This window comes from Schistocerca nitens, chromosome 4 (assembly GCF_023898315.1).
Source record: "Schistocerca nitens isolate TAMUIC-IGC-003100 chromosome 4, iqSchNite1.1, whole genome shotgun sequence".
NCBI classification, from domain to species: Eukaryota; Metazoa; Arthropoda; class Insecta; order Orthoptera; family Acrididae; genus Schistocerca; species Schistocerca nitens.
The window spans coordinates 919145972-919163447 of NC_064617.1; the positions used below are offsets into that span (position 1 = coordinate 919145972).

The window sequence follows — 17476 nt, forward strand, 5'->3', positions numbered from 1 at the left end:
TTTCCTCTACCACTACTGCACACTTGGTTTCTCCCTCAGCTTCTAAATCATTTTTAATCTGATTGATTTGGTTCTCTAGTTTAACTCTACTTTCAGCACAAAATTTCTCGGAAACCTCCACCTTCCTACTATTGTCATCACAAAGCTTCTTTCTCTCTTCCACACAATTATGACTCAATGTTAATTTCTCATTAGTATTATCACAGACTTTAACTACTGCATCAAAGTTCTTATTTAATTCTGATAGAGTAGCGCTAACTACCTTAATTTCCTTTTTAAATTCTTGCTTCAGTTCATCTTTTAAGTTAGTTAAGTCAGTTTTTATACTACTAATATCTACTTTTATACGACTGATGTTATTTTCCACCTTACTAATGTCTTCATTTGTACTCATATTACTCAAACTACTCATAATTTGCCTTAATATCGCTTTCATATTTCCATCTGCCATAAACTTTTGTTCTTGCTGACTTTCGCTACTAGGTTCCTCCTCCTTAACCTTAATGATCATATGTGCTTCAGTACTGTTTTCATCCATTCCGCTCACATCATGATACAATGTAGATGATGCTTTTATGATTTCATCTACAACAGGACTTTCGTCCCCATCATTCAAAGTTACATTCATGTTTGATTTATAATCGCCTACAGAACCAGTCCCACTTAGGGTCTTTCCGTTCATTTAACAACATAACCTCTGCAGATTTGTTTTCAGTCACATAGTCTTGTTCATTAAGGCCACTCATTATTTATCACTTAATACACAACAGCTTTTGCAATGAATTACCTTGTTTTTAATCACTCGTGTGCTGCTTGCTGCTGCTGCTGCAGTTACAGTTGTCATCTCAAATTGTCATCTGCTGTGAGTTGTAATTATCTTGGTGAGAAAATGAATTTTAAGGAGGCAGATGGCAAAACAAGAGGGGAAGTAAAAATATCCCAGTTTGCTTTGTCACAATGTGACCCTCTGCCACCTTGACTTTGTGCGGCAGCCTATGTTCACCTTGGTCTTCGTTTGCTTCCTGAAGACACTTCTCCAGCCTCACTCTATCACCATAAGTTTCACGACCTTCGCATGGAACTTCACGATAGTGCCTTTGTGTACACTGATGGCTCTCAGATTGACCGTTGTCTCAGATGTGCCTTCGTCATTGGCACCAATGTTTTTCGGTATCGGCTTCCAGAACACTGCTCAGTGTTTGCAGCAGAGCTCTTCGCCCTGTATCAGGCCACATAGTACATCCAGCGGCACAGGCTTTTCAATTGTGTCATCTGCTCCAACTCTCTCAGTGCCCTTCAGAGCCTCAGTGTGCTGTATACTGTCCATCCCTTAGTGGAACAGGTACAGGAAAGCTGTCACTTGCTTACTCTGGATGGAGCCACTGTGAAGTTTATGTGGGTTCCTGGTCATGTCAGTCTGACAGGAAACAAGGCCGCTAATGCTGCTGCCAAAGCTGCTGTCCTTGTACTTCGGCCCACTAGTTCTTCCACTCCCTCCAATGATCTCTGTGTTGCCATCTGTCGGTAGGTGGTGTCACTCTGGCATCAGCACTGGTCCAACCTTCATGGGAACAAGCTTTGGGCAATTAAGCCTCCCCCATTGGCTTGGACAACCTCCTCTCAGCCCTCCCGCCATAAGGAGATCATTTTTGCAAGGTTGCAAATTGAGCACTGTCTTTTTAGCCATTGCCATTTGTAAAGTGGTGCTCCCCCACCACTATGTGCTCATTGCCCTCAACCTCTGACATTTTGCCATTTCCTGATGGAATGCCCTTTTTTTAACCACTTACGTTGTCATTATGTTTGTCATCTGAGTTACCGGCCATTTTAGTGAACAATGTGCGGGCTGTTGACCGTGTTTTACTTTTTATCCATTGTAGCAATATGGCAAAGGACATTAAATCTTTAGTTCAGGATGCCCATTTCTCTACGGTGTATTTTATGGACCTTTCTCCAAGTTCCCATTTTAACTGTGTTTCCTTCCATCGCTTGGGCTTAACATTTAGTCATTTTTAACTCCTTTTTTTTTCTTAGTGTTTTATGGTTTTGATGTAGGCATTTAAGATCCTAGTTAAAACAAAACTGAAAGCTGTATCAAAGCATCTCTCAAATACTCAACAACAATTATTATTATTAATGTTATTATTATTCGTGTAAACACATCATTGTCTGTTTCAATATATGAATAGAAAAGTTTATCGGTGGAGTGTTGTAGAGCAAGTTACACAACTATCCTGGGTAACTTACAACCATCTGATGCTATTTGTTCCAAGTCCATATGCCTGGTTAACAGTGTCCATAAAAGTAGTAAACCTTGCCGCTGTGTTAGCTTCTGCCCAACTGATACTATTCAGTGTCTGTGAACACACGGCTTTTGCATTCTGTAGCTTCCTTTGGCAACTAAATGTATTCTTCTCTCGGAGGAACTTTCCCTGTTTTTTGTACCTAATTTTATAAAAGATTGTTTGCTATCAGTCATTCATATATGTGACTCAGCTATTCAATGTTATAAAATATTATTGTGGTGAAAATTATTATACGGAATAATACATAAAATAAATTAAAATCCACCACTCACCGATAGCTGACTGATGTGTGGTGCATAGAAATGCCCCGTAGAAACTTATTTATTTTAGTTTCATGTTGCATGCTTCTATGTGCCACACACCAGTCAGCTATAGGTGAGTGGTTGCCTTCTGTTTATTTTAAGTAGTATTCCATGCAGGAATTTCCATTGTTATAGAGAGTAAATCAGATACAAGGTATTTACATGAAAACGACAATTAAGTACAGAATTCAGTTTAAAAAGTTATTTATAGAAGTTATAAAAACATTACCCTATGTACGCAGTGTATATGTGACACTCAGTTGTACTGTTGCAATTTGCAAAAACAATAGTTAAAGAAAAACTAAACTTAATGCAAGTGATATGTGGGCATTAGTTAGGATTGTTATCCCAGATAAGTAAACCACTGCCACAAAAGAAACTCCTGGATTGAATATGCAGCTAGAAAAATACAATTCCAACAGAAATGTGCCTCGCAGACATGCTATTGCCATCAATTTTATAAACAAGCTGAATGTGATGAAGCTTCACTGGTGCAGAAACCCAAAATCTGGACTCTTCATCTCCAGAAAAATGAAATCTGGCACAGTATGGTTAGTTTTGTACTGTTTCTTACTGCAGGATGTTAGATCACTTATATAGAACACTAGATGGAAGGTCATTTTCTGTCAGTGAAGTGTGAGTGAGTTCCTGTAATGGTTTTCAGATTCGTAACATGTTTTTTTTAGTATGTTGTCAGATCATGTTAAAAGGAAATGTAATAGATAATGACTATGAAACAATTTTGGGTGACTGTGTTCTATCTATGTTGAAGGCATTTTCCTCAGCTTGGTACCTTATGATACAATATTGCTTCTCATGGCTGAAAATGTAAAAGTGTGATTTGATGAATATAGTCAAATAATGTGTCTGCGTCTTTCTTATTTTCAGAATTTAAATATTATTTAGCCTTTATGATATATAATGCACTAAGGGTCCCTTAACTTCCTCTAGCACCTGTTGTGCAATTGATGCAATTTCTTTTGAAGCAGATGTATAAAAATCTGTCGGAAAAAAATAATTTGTGGTTACTTTTCTGCCATACTGCATCATATCCAGGACAATCTCTGTTTTTTAGTGAGTGTGCATCAGACTGATCCATTGGACTGAACTTAAAAAATCAATTTCTGTAATAGAGGCGGACTTACAATTTAATCCAGTTTGTCACCCACAAGCACTAGTATTAATTAAATTAGCCAGGTTTCATTCTCATTATACTCACTGTTGATACCGCACCCCATTGAAATATTTTTTTTCTTCCAGGCATAAATTTTGTATTGGCTGTGAATCTGTATACTAATCGAGTAGCCATTCCCACCCATTTAACAGTCTTAACTCTCTCATACCGCTGTGACACCAGTATATACGTAATAGCACAATGGGATATCCAGCAACATATTTCTATGAGTAAATTAGAGTATTTTTTCTGCCCAAGGTAACCAGCAAGTGCAAAGTCCCTCCAAGAAATCTCCCCTTCCCCATTCCTTTTATTTCAAAGTTGTCAGCTCAGTGGAAAGATAGTGATAAAGAAAATGCAAAACTTTACCAGTAAGATAGCTCTCACACAGACTAGGCACACTGAATTACAAAGAAGAACAATTACCATCTTGTAAATCCTTGTGTGATCTGAGGCTGATGTATATAATGATGACAAAAAAATGACTTGTTTTACTCTGGAACATAAATGAATGCAGGGTACCTTAAGAAGACAGGCACTTAGCATACAATAGACATTTTTAGTTCTGTGTACAAAAAAAAACATTTTAAATTATCCAACACCCCTGTACAACAGTGGGGAGAGAGATAAAGGAGCAGTAATCATATTTATAGATGACGCATATCATCCTACAAGCAGGTGTTATTACAGTATATGTTGTACACCAGGATTAAAACCTTGAATGCTAATAACTGTAAGTGATCCCTTCAAGTCCATCTTATGATATACCAGTAAATAATTTGTTATACCTCACCCCATTCAGTGCTTGCTTGTTTCATTTTTTCTGTTTTGTCACAGCTACCTGATGAGACCCACAATGTTACTACAATCACCAAAAACTATGTACCCTGTTATGATGAGTCACCAAGTGACTTGAAGCTGGTCATGGCAGTATAAAAATTGAACCATCACAGACCTTGACTTGTTGCAGTTATTTCATTTTATTTAATTTATTTTATCCATCTTTCAGCATTAACATCCAAGCGATGTCGTCAGAAGAATTATAGCTATCTGTACATTATGTTTCATATAGCAAAATATTACATGGTAAAAAATATAGCAGTGATGTAACCTATTAGCTTGTAGCTGCCTCTACACCCATCTCTATACATAACAGTAAGCCTTAATTTATCAATAAATTAGGTAATCTTTTACAACTATTCTGAAATTCTTCTATACTATAGAAAGTATTTTCCTTCATCCACACTTTGGTTTTAGTTTTGAAAATATTCAGTGAAACCAAATGAGCCTGTACGGGTAAAGTGTTGAATAATTTTATGCCTATGTATTCATAGCTAGACTGGGTTTTCTTAAGCCTGGTTGTGGATATATCAATCATATTTGTTTGTTGATTATTGTGTAGATGAGCAGATTTCCTTATAGTGTAGTGGTTTAAGTTTTCTTTTATGTTTAACAGGCAACAATATATGTAAAGAGATGGAGCTGTGAGAATTTTTAAATCTTTAAAATAAGGTCTACATGAGGTCTTGTTGTCAGATTCCATAACCACGTCTAATTGTTTTTTTCTGCCAAGTAAAAATTTTTTTGGTTCCTGACGAGTTACCCCTGAGACGTGTGTGACTCATGTTCCCACCATCATGTATTTTACACCCTGTTTTTAACGTGCTTCCGCCTCACTATGTTAATTTAAATTACAGGTGTCACTGAGTTTCTGCTTTGCCTGAGCATGAGCAGTGCTAGCAGCGCATATCAATATATCCCCTATCGTAGTATCTTTGCTGGACTGCTATGACTTCCCGGTCGTTGTCTGTCGTAAGGCAGTTTGGGACTCGACTTTGGGTCGGCCAGTCAGTTGGAACAAGTCTGGAGTGCTGTCTGGACCTGCCAGTCGGGGAGTTGCAATGCGGCACTAGTGCAGTTGGGTTGGAGCTGTTAAGTCTGCGTCAACATGACTCACCCGACCATTGCCGCCATGCATCACTTGCACACGTGTGTGTGTTATATATATATATATATATATATATATATATATATATATATATATATATATATATATATATATATATATATATATACTCCCGATTTGTCTTCGTGCAAGTGTTTGTCAGGTTGTGTGTGTAGTTGGCATTATTTCCACTGATGACTATTTTAGATGTTGTTGGCATTCTGCGGGCAGTTGGTCGGTTGGTGCAGACCAGGGAGCATATCTCCACACAGTGCAGTCAGCTGGGTCTGTTGGCAGCCTATGCGCAGTGTCGGAGTGTGTGTGGAGCTGTCCGATAGCTATGAGCTTCGTGGCTCACCGACCCAGGACATCAAAGTTGAGTGATTTGTTAAGTACCCAAGCCATGTCCGTTCATGTTGTGTCATTTGTTTCAGTGATTCGCTGTTGGGGAGCTTTTCCTGTGAGCAACACCGAGTGTTTGTGGTGGTGAAATCGAGCCGCCGTGCAGTGGAGTTAATTATTTTGGTTGACTACAAAAGTGCACCAGCAGAATTTTCTGCCTTGTGGCCGTTAGTGTTCTGGTTACCTGCCCTGGCCACTGACGTACGTTCAGGCAGTGTACCTTTTTGGTGAAGTTAACTATATTACCGTATTTCAAATTCAAGTGTACCAGCGGTATTTTCTGCCTTGTGGCAGTTAGTGTTCCGGTTACCTGCCCTGGCCACAAATGTAAATTCAGGCAGTGTCCTTTCCTCACATGTTGTAGCTGTCCAACATGGTGTGTAGTTTTGACAGCTTAATACATATTTCATTGTGGATAATTACGTCCGTAAGAGTTTAGTCTTTGAGTTTTTATGTACCGATTGGTGGCGAGCAAGTTGTTTGGTCAGTCGGTCTGTGACTGTCTCTTGGTAGGGTTACTGATGGATCAAGTGTAGTTGGGCACACTACCTGTCCACCTAAGTGAACGTTAATGTTTAGAGGGCAGACCATCCCCCCCCCCCCCTCACCATCACCCCAGGTGTCTGAGTGCCGTTGTTTGTACTGTCCTTTTCATGGGTGTTTAATGGTCTGTTGGTAATCTATTATAGTCAATGTTTTAAAAGAAAAAAAATTATTGTGTTTTATGTAAATCAATTTACATAAATTAATTGTGGGCCTTCATATGCTTAAAAACCTTATTCTTGTGTTGCTTTTTCATTTAGTGTGCGTTCTGGCATTGAAAATTTAAAGGTTAAGGTATTTTTGAATTTTTGGAAAATCATCTATGGGCCTTCAGCCACTTAAAGCCTTGTTCTCAAAATTTCCCCTTAAGCAAAAACATTGCGGCCTTTTGCCTTAAAAGATTGTGGTAATATATTATCAAATTTTGATATTTAATTGTGGTCTTCAGCCGTTTGTATTGCACCTTGCATATGTTTGTTCTATCTACTTTTGCCTTGAGGCTTTCCACCTAAGATTTCTTGTTTGGAGGCCTTCAGCCATGAGAGAATTACATTTTGAAACTCGTAGTTGTAAAGGTTCTGCTATGTGCCATTTTGGTTTAAAGGTGTTATTAAATTACAATAAATTACAGTTTTGAGTGAAACTGACCGACACCTTATTTGGCCTGTTCCACAATCCTAATCACCTCTACTGCCCAGCAGGTTTAGCAGGTGTATCAACCACATAAAAGAATGCCATATTGTAGATGGCAGTGAAAGAAGGCATAGTGTGAATGAAATAATAAGTTTTGCGTAACACATGTGTGTAGTTTGTTTAGTAGGTAGATAACTCATGATAACTTTCGATATACATAATCTTTATGTGTGTCCCATGTTAATTTTGCGTCAATGTGTATTCCTTGTAGTTTAACAGGTGATAACTTAGTGTTACTGTTTGATAGACTGAAGATTACCTTGACAGTGTTTTCATGGTTCATGTTGTTATGGTCTTCAGTCCAGAGACTGGTTTTATGCAGCTCTCCATGCTACTCTATCCTATGCAAGCTCCTTCATCTCCCAGTACCTACTGCAACCTTCATCCTTCTGAATCTGCTTAGTGTATTCATCTCTTGGTCTCCCTCTACGATTTTTACCCTCCATGCTGCCCTCCAATACTAAATTGGATGTCCCTTGATGCCTTGGAACATGTCCTACCAACCAATCCCTTCTTTGAGTCAAGGTGTGCCACAAATTTCTCTTCTCCCTAGTTCTGTTCAATACCTCCTCATTAGTTATGTGATCTACCCATCTAATCTTCAGCATTCTTCTGTAGCACCACATTTCGAAAGCATCTATTCTCTTCTTGTCCAAACTATTTATCATCCATGTTTCACTTCCATACATGGCCACACTCCATACAAATACTTTCAGAAATGACTTCCTGACACTTAAATTGATGTGTCGGCAGCGGGGCCAACACCTTGTAGATAGAGGTGGCTTAAGGCACGCTAGACTAACGCAGACGGGCGTGAAGTACTGGAACAGGATACGTAATTAATGCTATGAAGAAAAGTATGTAGCTGGTAAAATACTTATCTTTAATAACTCATTGTGGTACATCGCACAAAGGAGACTTTAATTACAATCACTGTAAGGCTAATGGCGCCTTGCTAGTTCGTAGCCATTAACTTAGCTGAAGGCTATTCTGTCTCTCGGCTAATGAGAGAGAAAGGCTTCGTACGTCTAGTCGCTAGCTCTGTCGTCCGTACAACTCGGGCTGAGTTCGAGTCAGTCTCTCGAGATCTGCCTTGTGGTGGCGCTAGGTTTGCGATCACACAGTGGCGACACGCGGGTCCGACATGTACTACAGGACCGCGGCCGATTTAAGCTACCACCTAGCACGTGTGGTGTCTGGCTGTGACACCACATTCCTCCCCCGCAAATCGGCGAACGGTCATGAGATAAGGCTTCCGCCCGCCGTGGGGAGGACCCCATGTTGACGTATGCGATGAGGTGGGGAGCCTAACAACAGGCGAGGCTGTGCCACCCGCACCCGGCCATTCGGTCCGAGGGGAGCTAGGAAACGCCTGAAAACCTAGTCCAGGGTGCACGTCAACATGCGGTGTATGCGCCCGTAAAGAGACAGGAGGGGCCGAAGGGTCGACCTCCATGTGGTCGGAGAATCCGACGCGCGATGACGACATCTGGTCCGGAGCGGGCAAGAGTTCCATGGCGGAGGACAGCTGGTCACGGGAAGCGATCGGCGGCGTGTGACCCAGGGAGGCGCGTGGCGGCTGCAGCGAAGCATCCCCTGCGGGCGGCGCCGGAGGCGGCTGCGGCGGCGGCGGCGGCAGCACGACGCCATGAGGCAAAATGGAAGGCAGCGTCGGTAACACCTGGGGATGAGGCGAGCCAGTAGATGGGTCCCCAGGGTGCTGACCTGACGGCTCCGTCGCTGAAAGCAGACGGGGAGCGGCAGAACCCGGGCGACGACAGAGGCGCAGCTGATTGAGATGCCGACGCACCTCACCAGAGGCCCCCAAAACCAAATACATCGCGCGGCCAAGGCAGCGAAGAATGCGCCCTGCGAGCCAACGCCGTGAACCGCGATAGGTGCGATAGAAGACAACGTCGCCAGGAGCAAAAGCAGGAGTCTGCCGCTGCACAGGAACCTGATGTGGCGGATGCAGCAAAGACATCAAGGTTCGATGAGAACGACCATGGAGCAACTCAGCCGGCGAGCGACCATCGCGGGGCTGAGAGCGATACGAGGACAAAAAGAGCAATAATGCGTCCTCCCGAGAATGCGACTCTTTCAATTTCAACATCTGTGACTTGAAAGTCCGGACCAATCGTTCCGCGGCACCGTTTGACTGAGGCGAAAACAGCGCGGACGTCAGATGTTGAATACCATTGGCCTGGCAGAAGGACTGAAATTCTGCGGACATGAATTGTGGGCCATTGTCGGAAACAAGAGTCTGCGGAAGACCTTCAATGCAAAAGATAGCAGACAAGGCTTGGATTGTGGCAGAAGACGTCGTGGAAGACATCCGGACAACAAAAGGAAAATTACTGAAAGCATCGACCACAACCAACCAACGAGCATTCCAGAATGGACCAGCAAAATCGATGTGCAAGCGTTGCCAAGGGGAAGTGGCTTTCGGCCATGCAAAGAATTTCCGCGGCAGTGCGGATTGTTGTTCGGCACACGCCACGCAAGAGGAGCACATATTCGTAATCGCAGCATCGATTCCGAACCAAGTACAGTGCTGACGAGCAAGTTGTTTCGTACGCACTATACCCCAATGGCCGTGGTGAAGAAGCCGTAAGACAGAGGACTGTAACGAACGTGGGACCACGACTCAGGACTGATCATTATCAGAACGCAACAACAAAACACCACGTCGTACAAAAAGTCGCTCCTTGTGAGCAAAAAATCGGCGAACCAGCGGATCCTCGATCCGTGACTTTGCCAAGGGCCAGTGCGTAGCAACAAAACGCAAAACAGTAGCAAGGACAGGGTCAGCAGCTGTGGCTGTAGCTACACGACGAAAATCAATCGGAAACGATTCGACCACGTCATCGGTTTCCGCATCAATGAACATGCAAGCAAGTTCGGAAGAATCGAATGCTTTATCCTCAGCAACAGGCAAACGGGACAACGCATCAGTGTTTCCGTGCTTAGCAGTGGACCGATACAAGATATCGTAGCGGTACTGCGAGAGGAAAAGAGACCAGCGAATGAATTTCGGCGCCGTACGCGGAGGTACCGGCTTGTTCGGATGAAAAAGCGATGTCAAAGGTTTGTGGTCCGTGATGATGGTAAAGTGACGACCATACAAGAAATCGTGAAACTTAGTAACACCAAACACGAGAGCTAAAGCCTCTTTCTCTATCTGTGAATAATTTCTTTGCGCAGATGAGAGCAATTTTGACGCAAAGGCAATAGGGCGATCATGCGATCCATCTGTGTGCGCAAGCACAGCACCGATCCCGAAATCCGATGCATCTACCATCAACAAAAGGGGTTTCTGGGGATCAAACGGCGTAAGGCAAGTATTTGAAAGTAACGCTGATTTCAACTGGCGAAAGGCGCGTTCGCATTCTGTCGTCCAGACGAACGGAACACCTTTACGGCGTAAGCGATGAAGCGGAGCTGAAATGGAAGAAACATCACGCAGAAATTTATGATAATAATTTATTTTACCCAGCACACTCTGTAGTTGATTCAAGTTCTGCGGTGACGGCAAATCCTGTATGGCACGGAGGTGCTCTGGACTCGGATGGATGCCCTGGGCATTTATTACATGGCCCAGGTAGGGTAAATCCCGAGCAAAAAACACACATTTGTCCTTCCTCAAGCGAAGACCCTTTTGTCGCAAGACCTGAAATAATGTTCAGAGATTTTGCAAAGGTTCAGCTTCTGCCTTTCCGGAGATCACAATATCGTCCAGATAGTTCGCAGCAGTAGGGACCGACGCACAAATAGTTTGTAAATATTGCTGAAACAATGCAGGTGCGGACGCACACCCGAATGGCAGTCTTTTGAAGCGATACAAACCAAGATTCGTGTTTACCACCAAGACGCGCTGGGATTCTTCGTCCACAGGTATTTGCAAGTACGCATCTGCTAGGTCCAACTTTGAAAAATATGTTCCCGGGCACAGTTTGTCAAAAAGATCTTCCGGGCGGGGCAAAGGAAAAGTAGCAGTCACTAGTTGTGGATTCACAGTTGCTTTGAAGTCCACACAAAGTCTCAATTTTCCGGAAGGTTTTGGCAAAATTACTAAGGGTGAGGCCCAGAGAGAAGCCTGCACACGTTCAATTACACCTTGAGATTCTAAATCGTGCAATGTTCTTGCGACCTCATCACGCAATGCGTGGGGAACATTGCGCGCTCTGAAAAATTTCGGTTGCGCGTTCTCTTTCAGTTCCAAATGTGCTGCATAGTTCTTAGCGCAACCAAGGCCCGGTGCAAAAATGTCCGCAAATTCTTCACATAGACTAGAAACACTGGCAGAAGGCACAGACTGAATCACTGAGAGGACCTGATTTACTATAGACAAATTAAACAACTGAAATAAATCTAAACCAAACAAGTTCACTGCAGTAGAAGAACGAAGAACGTAAAATGACACAAGTTTTGTTTGTCCCTTGTATGTTGCAAGAAGGCTGCACTGTCCTAACACTGGTATTTTCTGGCCTGAGTAACTATTGAGCTGAACATTTGCGGCATGCAACGGAGGTTTGCCCAGTTGGTTGTACGTGTCGTGATTGAGCAATGAAACTGCAGCTCCGGTATCGAGCTGGAATGGTATCACTTTGCCTGCAAAGTCTAAGTCTACAAAAAGTTTATTGTCCTGCTGACGACAAAAGCGACTGTGTTGTGCAACTGGAACAGACACTGGGACAGAATCACGTGCGACGTGACGGGACTTCCGTCGACGGCGACGCACACTTTTTGTGGAATGAACACTGTCACCGGATGGGGTGGAATGAACTACATGAATATCCATGGGCGAAGGTTCGCGAGCCTGAGTTACCTTGGTGCAATTCCGGCGCGAAGCAAAGGGCCTGGAATTGGTGTGAGTGTCTGATCTGAGCTTTTTCTGGCAAACACTTTGGACATGTCCTTTCTTATGACAGTAAAAGCAAATAGCTTGGCGTGACGGGCAATTTTCACGCGAATGTCTAGTTGCACACCGCGGGCATGATTTCACTGCATGAGCTTGCTTACGCGGCGCACGTGTTTGCGAGCTAGGCTGCCGCTGCGCTGACGGGCGCGAGGGCCGCCTAGCGTCCCGTGCAGCGGGCCCGGCGGGCCGGTGAATGTGACACACTGCCGGCGAAGTTGCAAATGAGTCCTGAGCAAAGTCAAGTGTGTCTTGCCTATCCAATATGTCTATCACTTGTTGAAGGGAGGGATTAACTAGTTTCAAAATCTGTTCCCGTATGCGAACATCAGAAACGTTCTGTGCTATTGCATCACGCACCATAGTATCTGAATAAGGAAGTCCACATTCGCATTCAAACGCACACTCCCTAGTAAGTCCTTGCAATGTCGCAACCCACTGCCTATTAGTCTGACCGGCCGTACGTTTTGTACGAAAGAACGTATACCTTTTTGCAACGACAGTGACTGTGTCCTTGAAATAGGCATCTAAAGCAGACAAAAGTTCTTCGTAGGACAGAGTTGCTACGTCGCGCCGGGGAAACAACTTCACTATCACTCTGTAGGTGGACACACCGACACAAGAAAGCAAAAACGGCTGCCGCTCATTACCTTGAATTCTGTAGGCTGCTAGATGAAAGCTGAACTGGCGGGACCACTCCTGCCATGATTCGTGGGTGGCATCAAAGGGTCTGAATTGAGGTGCAACAGCATGTTGTGGCTGCGGTAGCGATGAAGCGGCGGCGGCCGCATCGGTGTGCAGCGCACGTTGACCCTGGACGAGCTGTCCAAGAGCATCCAATAACGCCTGCGTCTGCTGATTCTGCAAGCGATAAAATTCGGACAGTACATCTGGAGATTGTGGCGAAGCCATGACACAAAGAAATTAGGGAAAAGTAAAGCACAAGAGCCTTTGTAGACTCGTCGCCATGTGATGTGTCGGCAGCGGGGCCAACACCTTGTAGATAGAGGTGGCTTAAGGCACGCTAGACTAACGCAGACGGGCGTGAAGTACTGGAACAGGATACGTAATTAATGCTATGAAGAAAAGTACGTAGCTGGTAAAATACTTATCTTTAATAACTCATTGTGGTACATCGCACAAAGGAGACTTTAATTACAATCACTGTAAGGCTAATGGCGCCTTGCTAGTTCGTAGCCATTAACTTAGCTGAAGGCTATTCTGTCTCTCGGCTAATGAGAGAGAAAGGCTTCGTACGTCTAGTCGCTAGCTCTGTCGTCCGTACAACTCGGGCTGAGTTCGAGTCAGTCTCTCGAGACCTGCCTTGTGGTGGCGCTAGGTTTGCGATCACACAGTGGCGACACGCGGGTCCGACATGTACTACAGGACCGCGGCCGATTTAAGCTACCACCTAGCACGTGTGGTGTCTGGCTGTGACACCACATAAATCTATACTCAATGTTAACAAATTTCTCTTCTTCAGAAACGCTTTCCTTGCCATTGCCAATCTACATTTTATATCCTCTCTGCTTCGACCATCATCAGTTATCTTGCAACCCAAATAGCAAAACTCCTTTACTACTTTAAGTGTCTCATTTCCTAATCTAATTCCCTCAGCATCACCTGATTTAATTTGACTACATTCCATTATCCTCGTTTTGCTTTTGTTGATATTCATCTTATATCCTCCTTTCAATACACTGTTCATTCCCTTCAGCTGCTCTTCCAGGTCCTTTGCTGTCTCTGACAGAATTACAATGTCATCAGTGAACCTCAAAGTTTTTATTTCTTCTCCATCGATTTTAATTCCTCCTTTCAAGACACTGTTCATTCCGTACAGCTGCTCTTCCAGGTCCTTTGCTGTCTCTGACAGAATTACAATGTCATCGGCGAACCTCAACGTTTTTATTTCTTCTCCATGGATTTTAATTCCTACTCTGAATTTTTCTTTTGTTTCCTTTACTGCTTGCTCAATATACAGATTGAATAACATCGGGAAGAGGCTACAACCCTGTCTCACTCCCTTCCCAAGCACTGCTTCCCTTTCATGCCCCTCAACTGTTATAACTGCCATCTGGTTTCTGTACAAATTGTAAGTAGCCTTTCACTCCCTGTATTTTACCCCTGTCACCTACAGAATTTTAAAGAGTATTCCAGTCAACTTTGTCAAAAGCTTTCTGTAAGTCTACAAATGCTAGAAACATAGGTTTTCCTTTCCTTAATCTATTTTCTAAGATAAGTCGCAGGGTCAGTATTGCCTCACGTGTTCCCACATTTCTACAGAATCCAAACTGATCTTCCCTGTGGTTGGCTTCCACCAAGTTTTCTATTCATCTGTAAAGGATTCGTGTTAGTATTTTGCAGCCATGGCTTATTAAACTGATAGTTTTTCAGTAATTAGTTTCACCCATATACCTCTATGGTCTGACAAGTAATCGACATTAAATAAGCCTAGCTCAAAATAACATTTGTATACATTTGTTATTAGATTGTCAAGACAGGAGCAATGCCTTGTATGACTTTCATTAACACAAAAGAGATTATAGGATCTTAGCATATTTACTAGATTAACATTTCTGTCTGCCATTTTCCTAATATCTATGTTTAGATCACAAAAAATTTATATCAGGAGTGTGATATAAAGAAACAGTTATGAGCTGTATACTAGATATAATCAAAGCAGCTGCTTCAAAAACACCTTTAATGCATGAGTCACTAACTTCAAGAACAGAAAACTTTAAGTCTAGATCATTGCTAACATATATGGATGAGCCACCATAAGATTCACTGGGTCTATAGTAGTATGTAGCTAATTTGAAACCTGATGGTACATACAGTTTTAAATCTTCTTCCTTTAACCAACATTCTTTTACACATAAAATCATTCTTTTGTTACCTTTTAATAGTATACCAAACTCATCAGCTTTATTTTTCAGAGACCTGGCATTTAAGTGCAGAAATAAGATAGAGTTTCTATCACAGGAGAGGAGGAGTACAGTATTATGGGGCAATGGAGAACATTTAATTGTTTTCCCAGCCCTGAAATCTGTTAGGTGGCGGTTGGACTTCCTTGGAATAATCCATAAAAAATCTTCATTTCTCTCCGATAATTTTTTGGGTCTGCTTGAAACATGGTTGGAAGTTTGTTTCACTTCACTGTCAACCAGTTTTATAAGAACATTTCTGAAAACCTGTACAGTATATGTGTATGTTTTTGGTACTAATACCGTCTGAGGTAATGAAGTCCTTAGGCAATGATACTACAACTAGAATTACGAATCTGATATAAGAATAGGTATCCAGCCTGAAGATCTCCTTATAACTGTAATGGTTCCTGTACCAAAGAAATACAGTGCCAATCAATGTAAAGATTATAGGACAATTTATTTTGAATGCCATGTTACCAAGGTGATCATCAGAGTAGGGCTGAGAAGAATAGAAAGGGAAATAGAGGAGAATATAGGAGAAGATCAGTTCTGATTTAGAAAAGGAAGAGAGATCAGAGAAGCACCTGGGTGTCTGAGGATGATGGCAGAAATATTTTTGGAAGTGAATAGACAAATGTTTGTGTGTTTTGTCAACTGGGAAAAAGCATTTGACAGAACTCACTGGAGTACGCTGTTGGAAGATTCTGGAAAATACTGGTATAGAATGGAAGGATAGAAGATTGAAAAAGCAGGCAGAAGTGGTAGTTTAAGGAGAAGAAAATGAAAGTGAAGAAGTGGGTATTGGAAGAGGTGTGAGGAAGGGTTGCTCTATGTTACTAGTGTTTTCCAATGTATATGCTGAAAGCTAATAAATAAGGCCTTGGAAAAATCAGGACGACTTGTAGTGGGAGGAGAAATAATAGAAACGACCGAAAAGAACACTAATGATATGACTGTGCTAGCACAAATGGAGGAAGAGCTCCCGGTAATGATGGGGAATATTTTAAGTGTGGGTAAAGAGTGTGGAATTGAGCTGAACATTGGCAAGATCAGAGTGATGAGAATCAGAAGTGAAGATAACATGATTTGTATATAACTTTATGGAATGGTAGAAGAGGTCCAGTCATTCTAATATTTGGGAAGCTTATACAGAGGAAGTGAGATGCAGAATACCCATGAGAAAGAGTGCTTTCAGGAGAGAGAAAGGTTTACTGACAGCCAGAAGCATTCCCATTACACGTAGGAAGAGGTTCGCAAAATGTTTTTTGTGGAGTGTGGTATTTTATAGAATGAGATTTTCACTCTGCAGCAAAGTGTGCGCTGATATGAAACTTCCTGGCAGATTAAAACTGTGAGCTGGACCGAGACTCGAACTTGGGACCTTTGCCTTTCGCGGGCAAGTGCTCTACCAACTGAGCTACCCAAGCATGACTCACGTCCCATCCTCACAGCTTTACTTGTGCCAGTACCTCGTCTCCTACCTTCCAAACTTTACAGAAGCTCTCCTGTGAACCTTGCAGAACTAGCACTCCTGAAAGAACGGATATTACGGAGACGGCTTAGCCACAGCCTCGGGGATGTTACAGAATGAGATTTTCACTCTGCAGTGGAGTGTGCGCTGATATAGTTCTGCAAGGTTCGCAGGAGAGATTCTGTAAAGTTTGGAAGGTAGGAGACGAGGTACTGGCACAAGTAAAGCTGTGAGGATGGGACGTGAGTCATGCTTGGGTAGCTCAGTTGGTAGAGCACTTGCCCGCGAAAGGCAAAGGTCCCGAGTTCGAGTCTCGGTCTGGCTCACAGTTTTAATCTGCCAGGAAGTTTCGTGGTATTTTATGTTTCTGGAATATGGACAGTCAGATAGAAAGAACAAAAGCATTTAAAAAGTTCTGAAATGGGGCTATGGAGAAAGTGAAATAACTCAATAAAATGAGAAATGGGGTGGTGCTGAGCAGTGTGGGAGAGGAGGGGAACTTGACGTAAACATTTTGGACGGATCACATATTACACAGGAATTTCTGCTACGGAAAATTGAGGAAGGAAAAATAGAAGGAAAGAGAGGGAGAGGAAGAAGAAAGTTTGGAATGCAAACATATGTCAAGAGAGGAAGAAGTTACAAGGAGATGAGGGTGGATGCTCAGGACAGACATACATGAACGATGTCCAGTTCATAGCTGTCTGAGGACAGATTTACTGGAAGAAGTGTTACTGTATATTCCCTTTATCCACTCAACTTCTCTCACCCCTGCTCCATTCCCCAATGAACCAG

General features: G+C 42.7%; 1 protein-coding gene across 3 annotated transcripts in view; it reads left to right on the forward strand.

The window, feature by feature from the left end:
- Positions 1–6704, forward strand: part of LOC126253527 (cyclic AMP-responsive element-binding protein 1-like) — a 123504-nt gene extending 116800 nt beyond the window's left edge. For all 3 annotated transcript variants that reach the window (XM_049954907.1, XM_049954910.1, XM_049954908.1), the window contains one exon: positions 6162–6704. In XM_049954907.1, coding sequence (XP_049810864.1) covers positions 6162–6360 — 199 coding nt within the window. In that variant the 3' untranslated portion in view covers positions 6361–6704. The remainder of the gene's footprint in view (positions 1–6161) is intronic.
- Positions 6705–17476: the final 10772 nt, after the last annotated feature.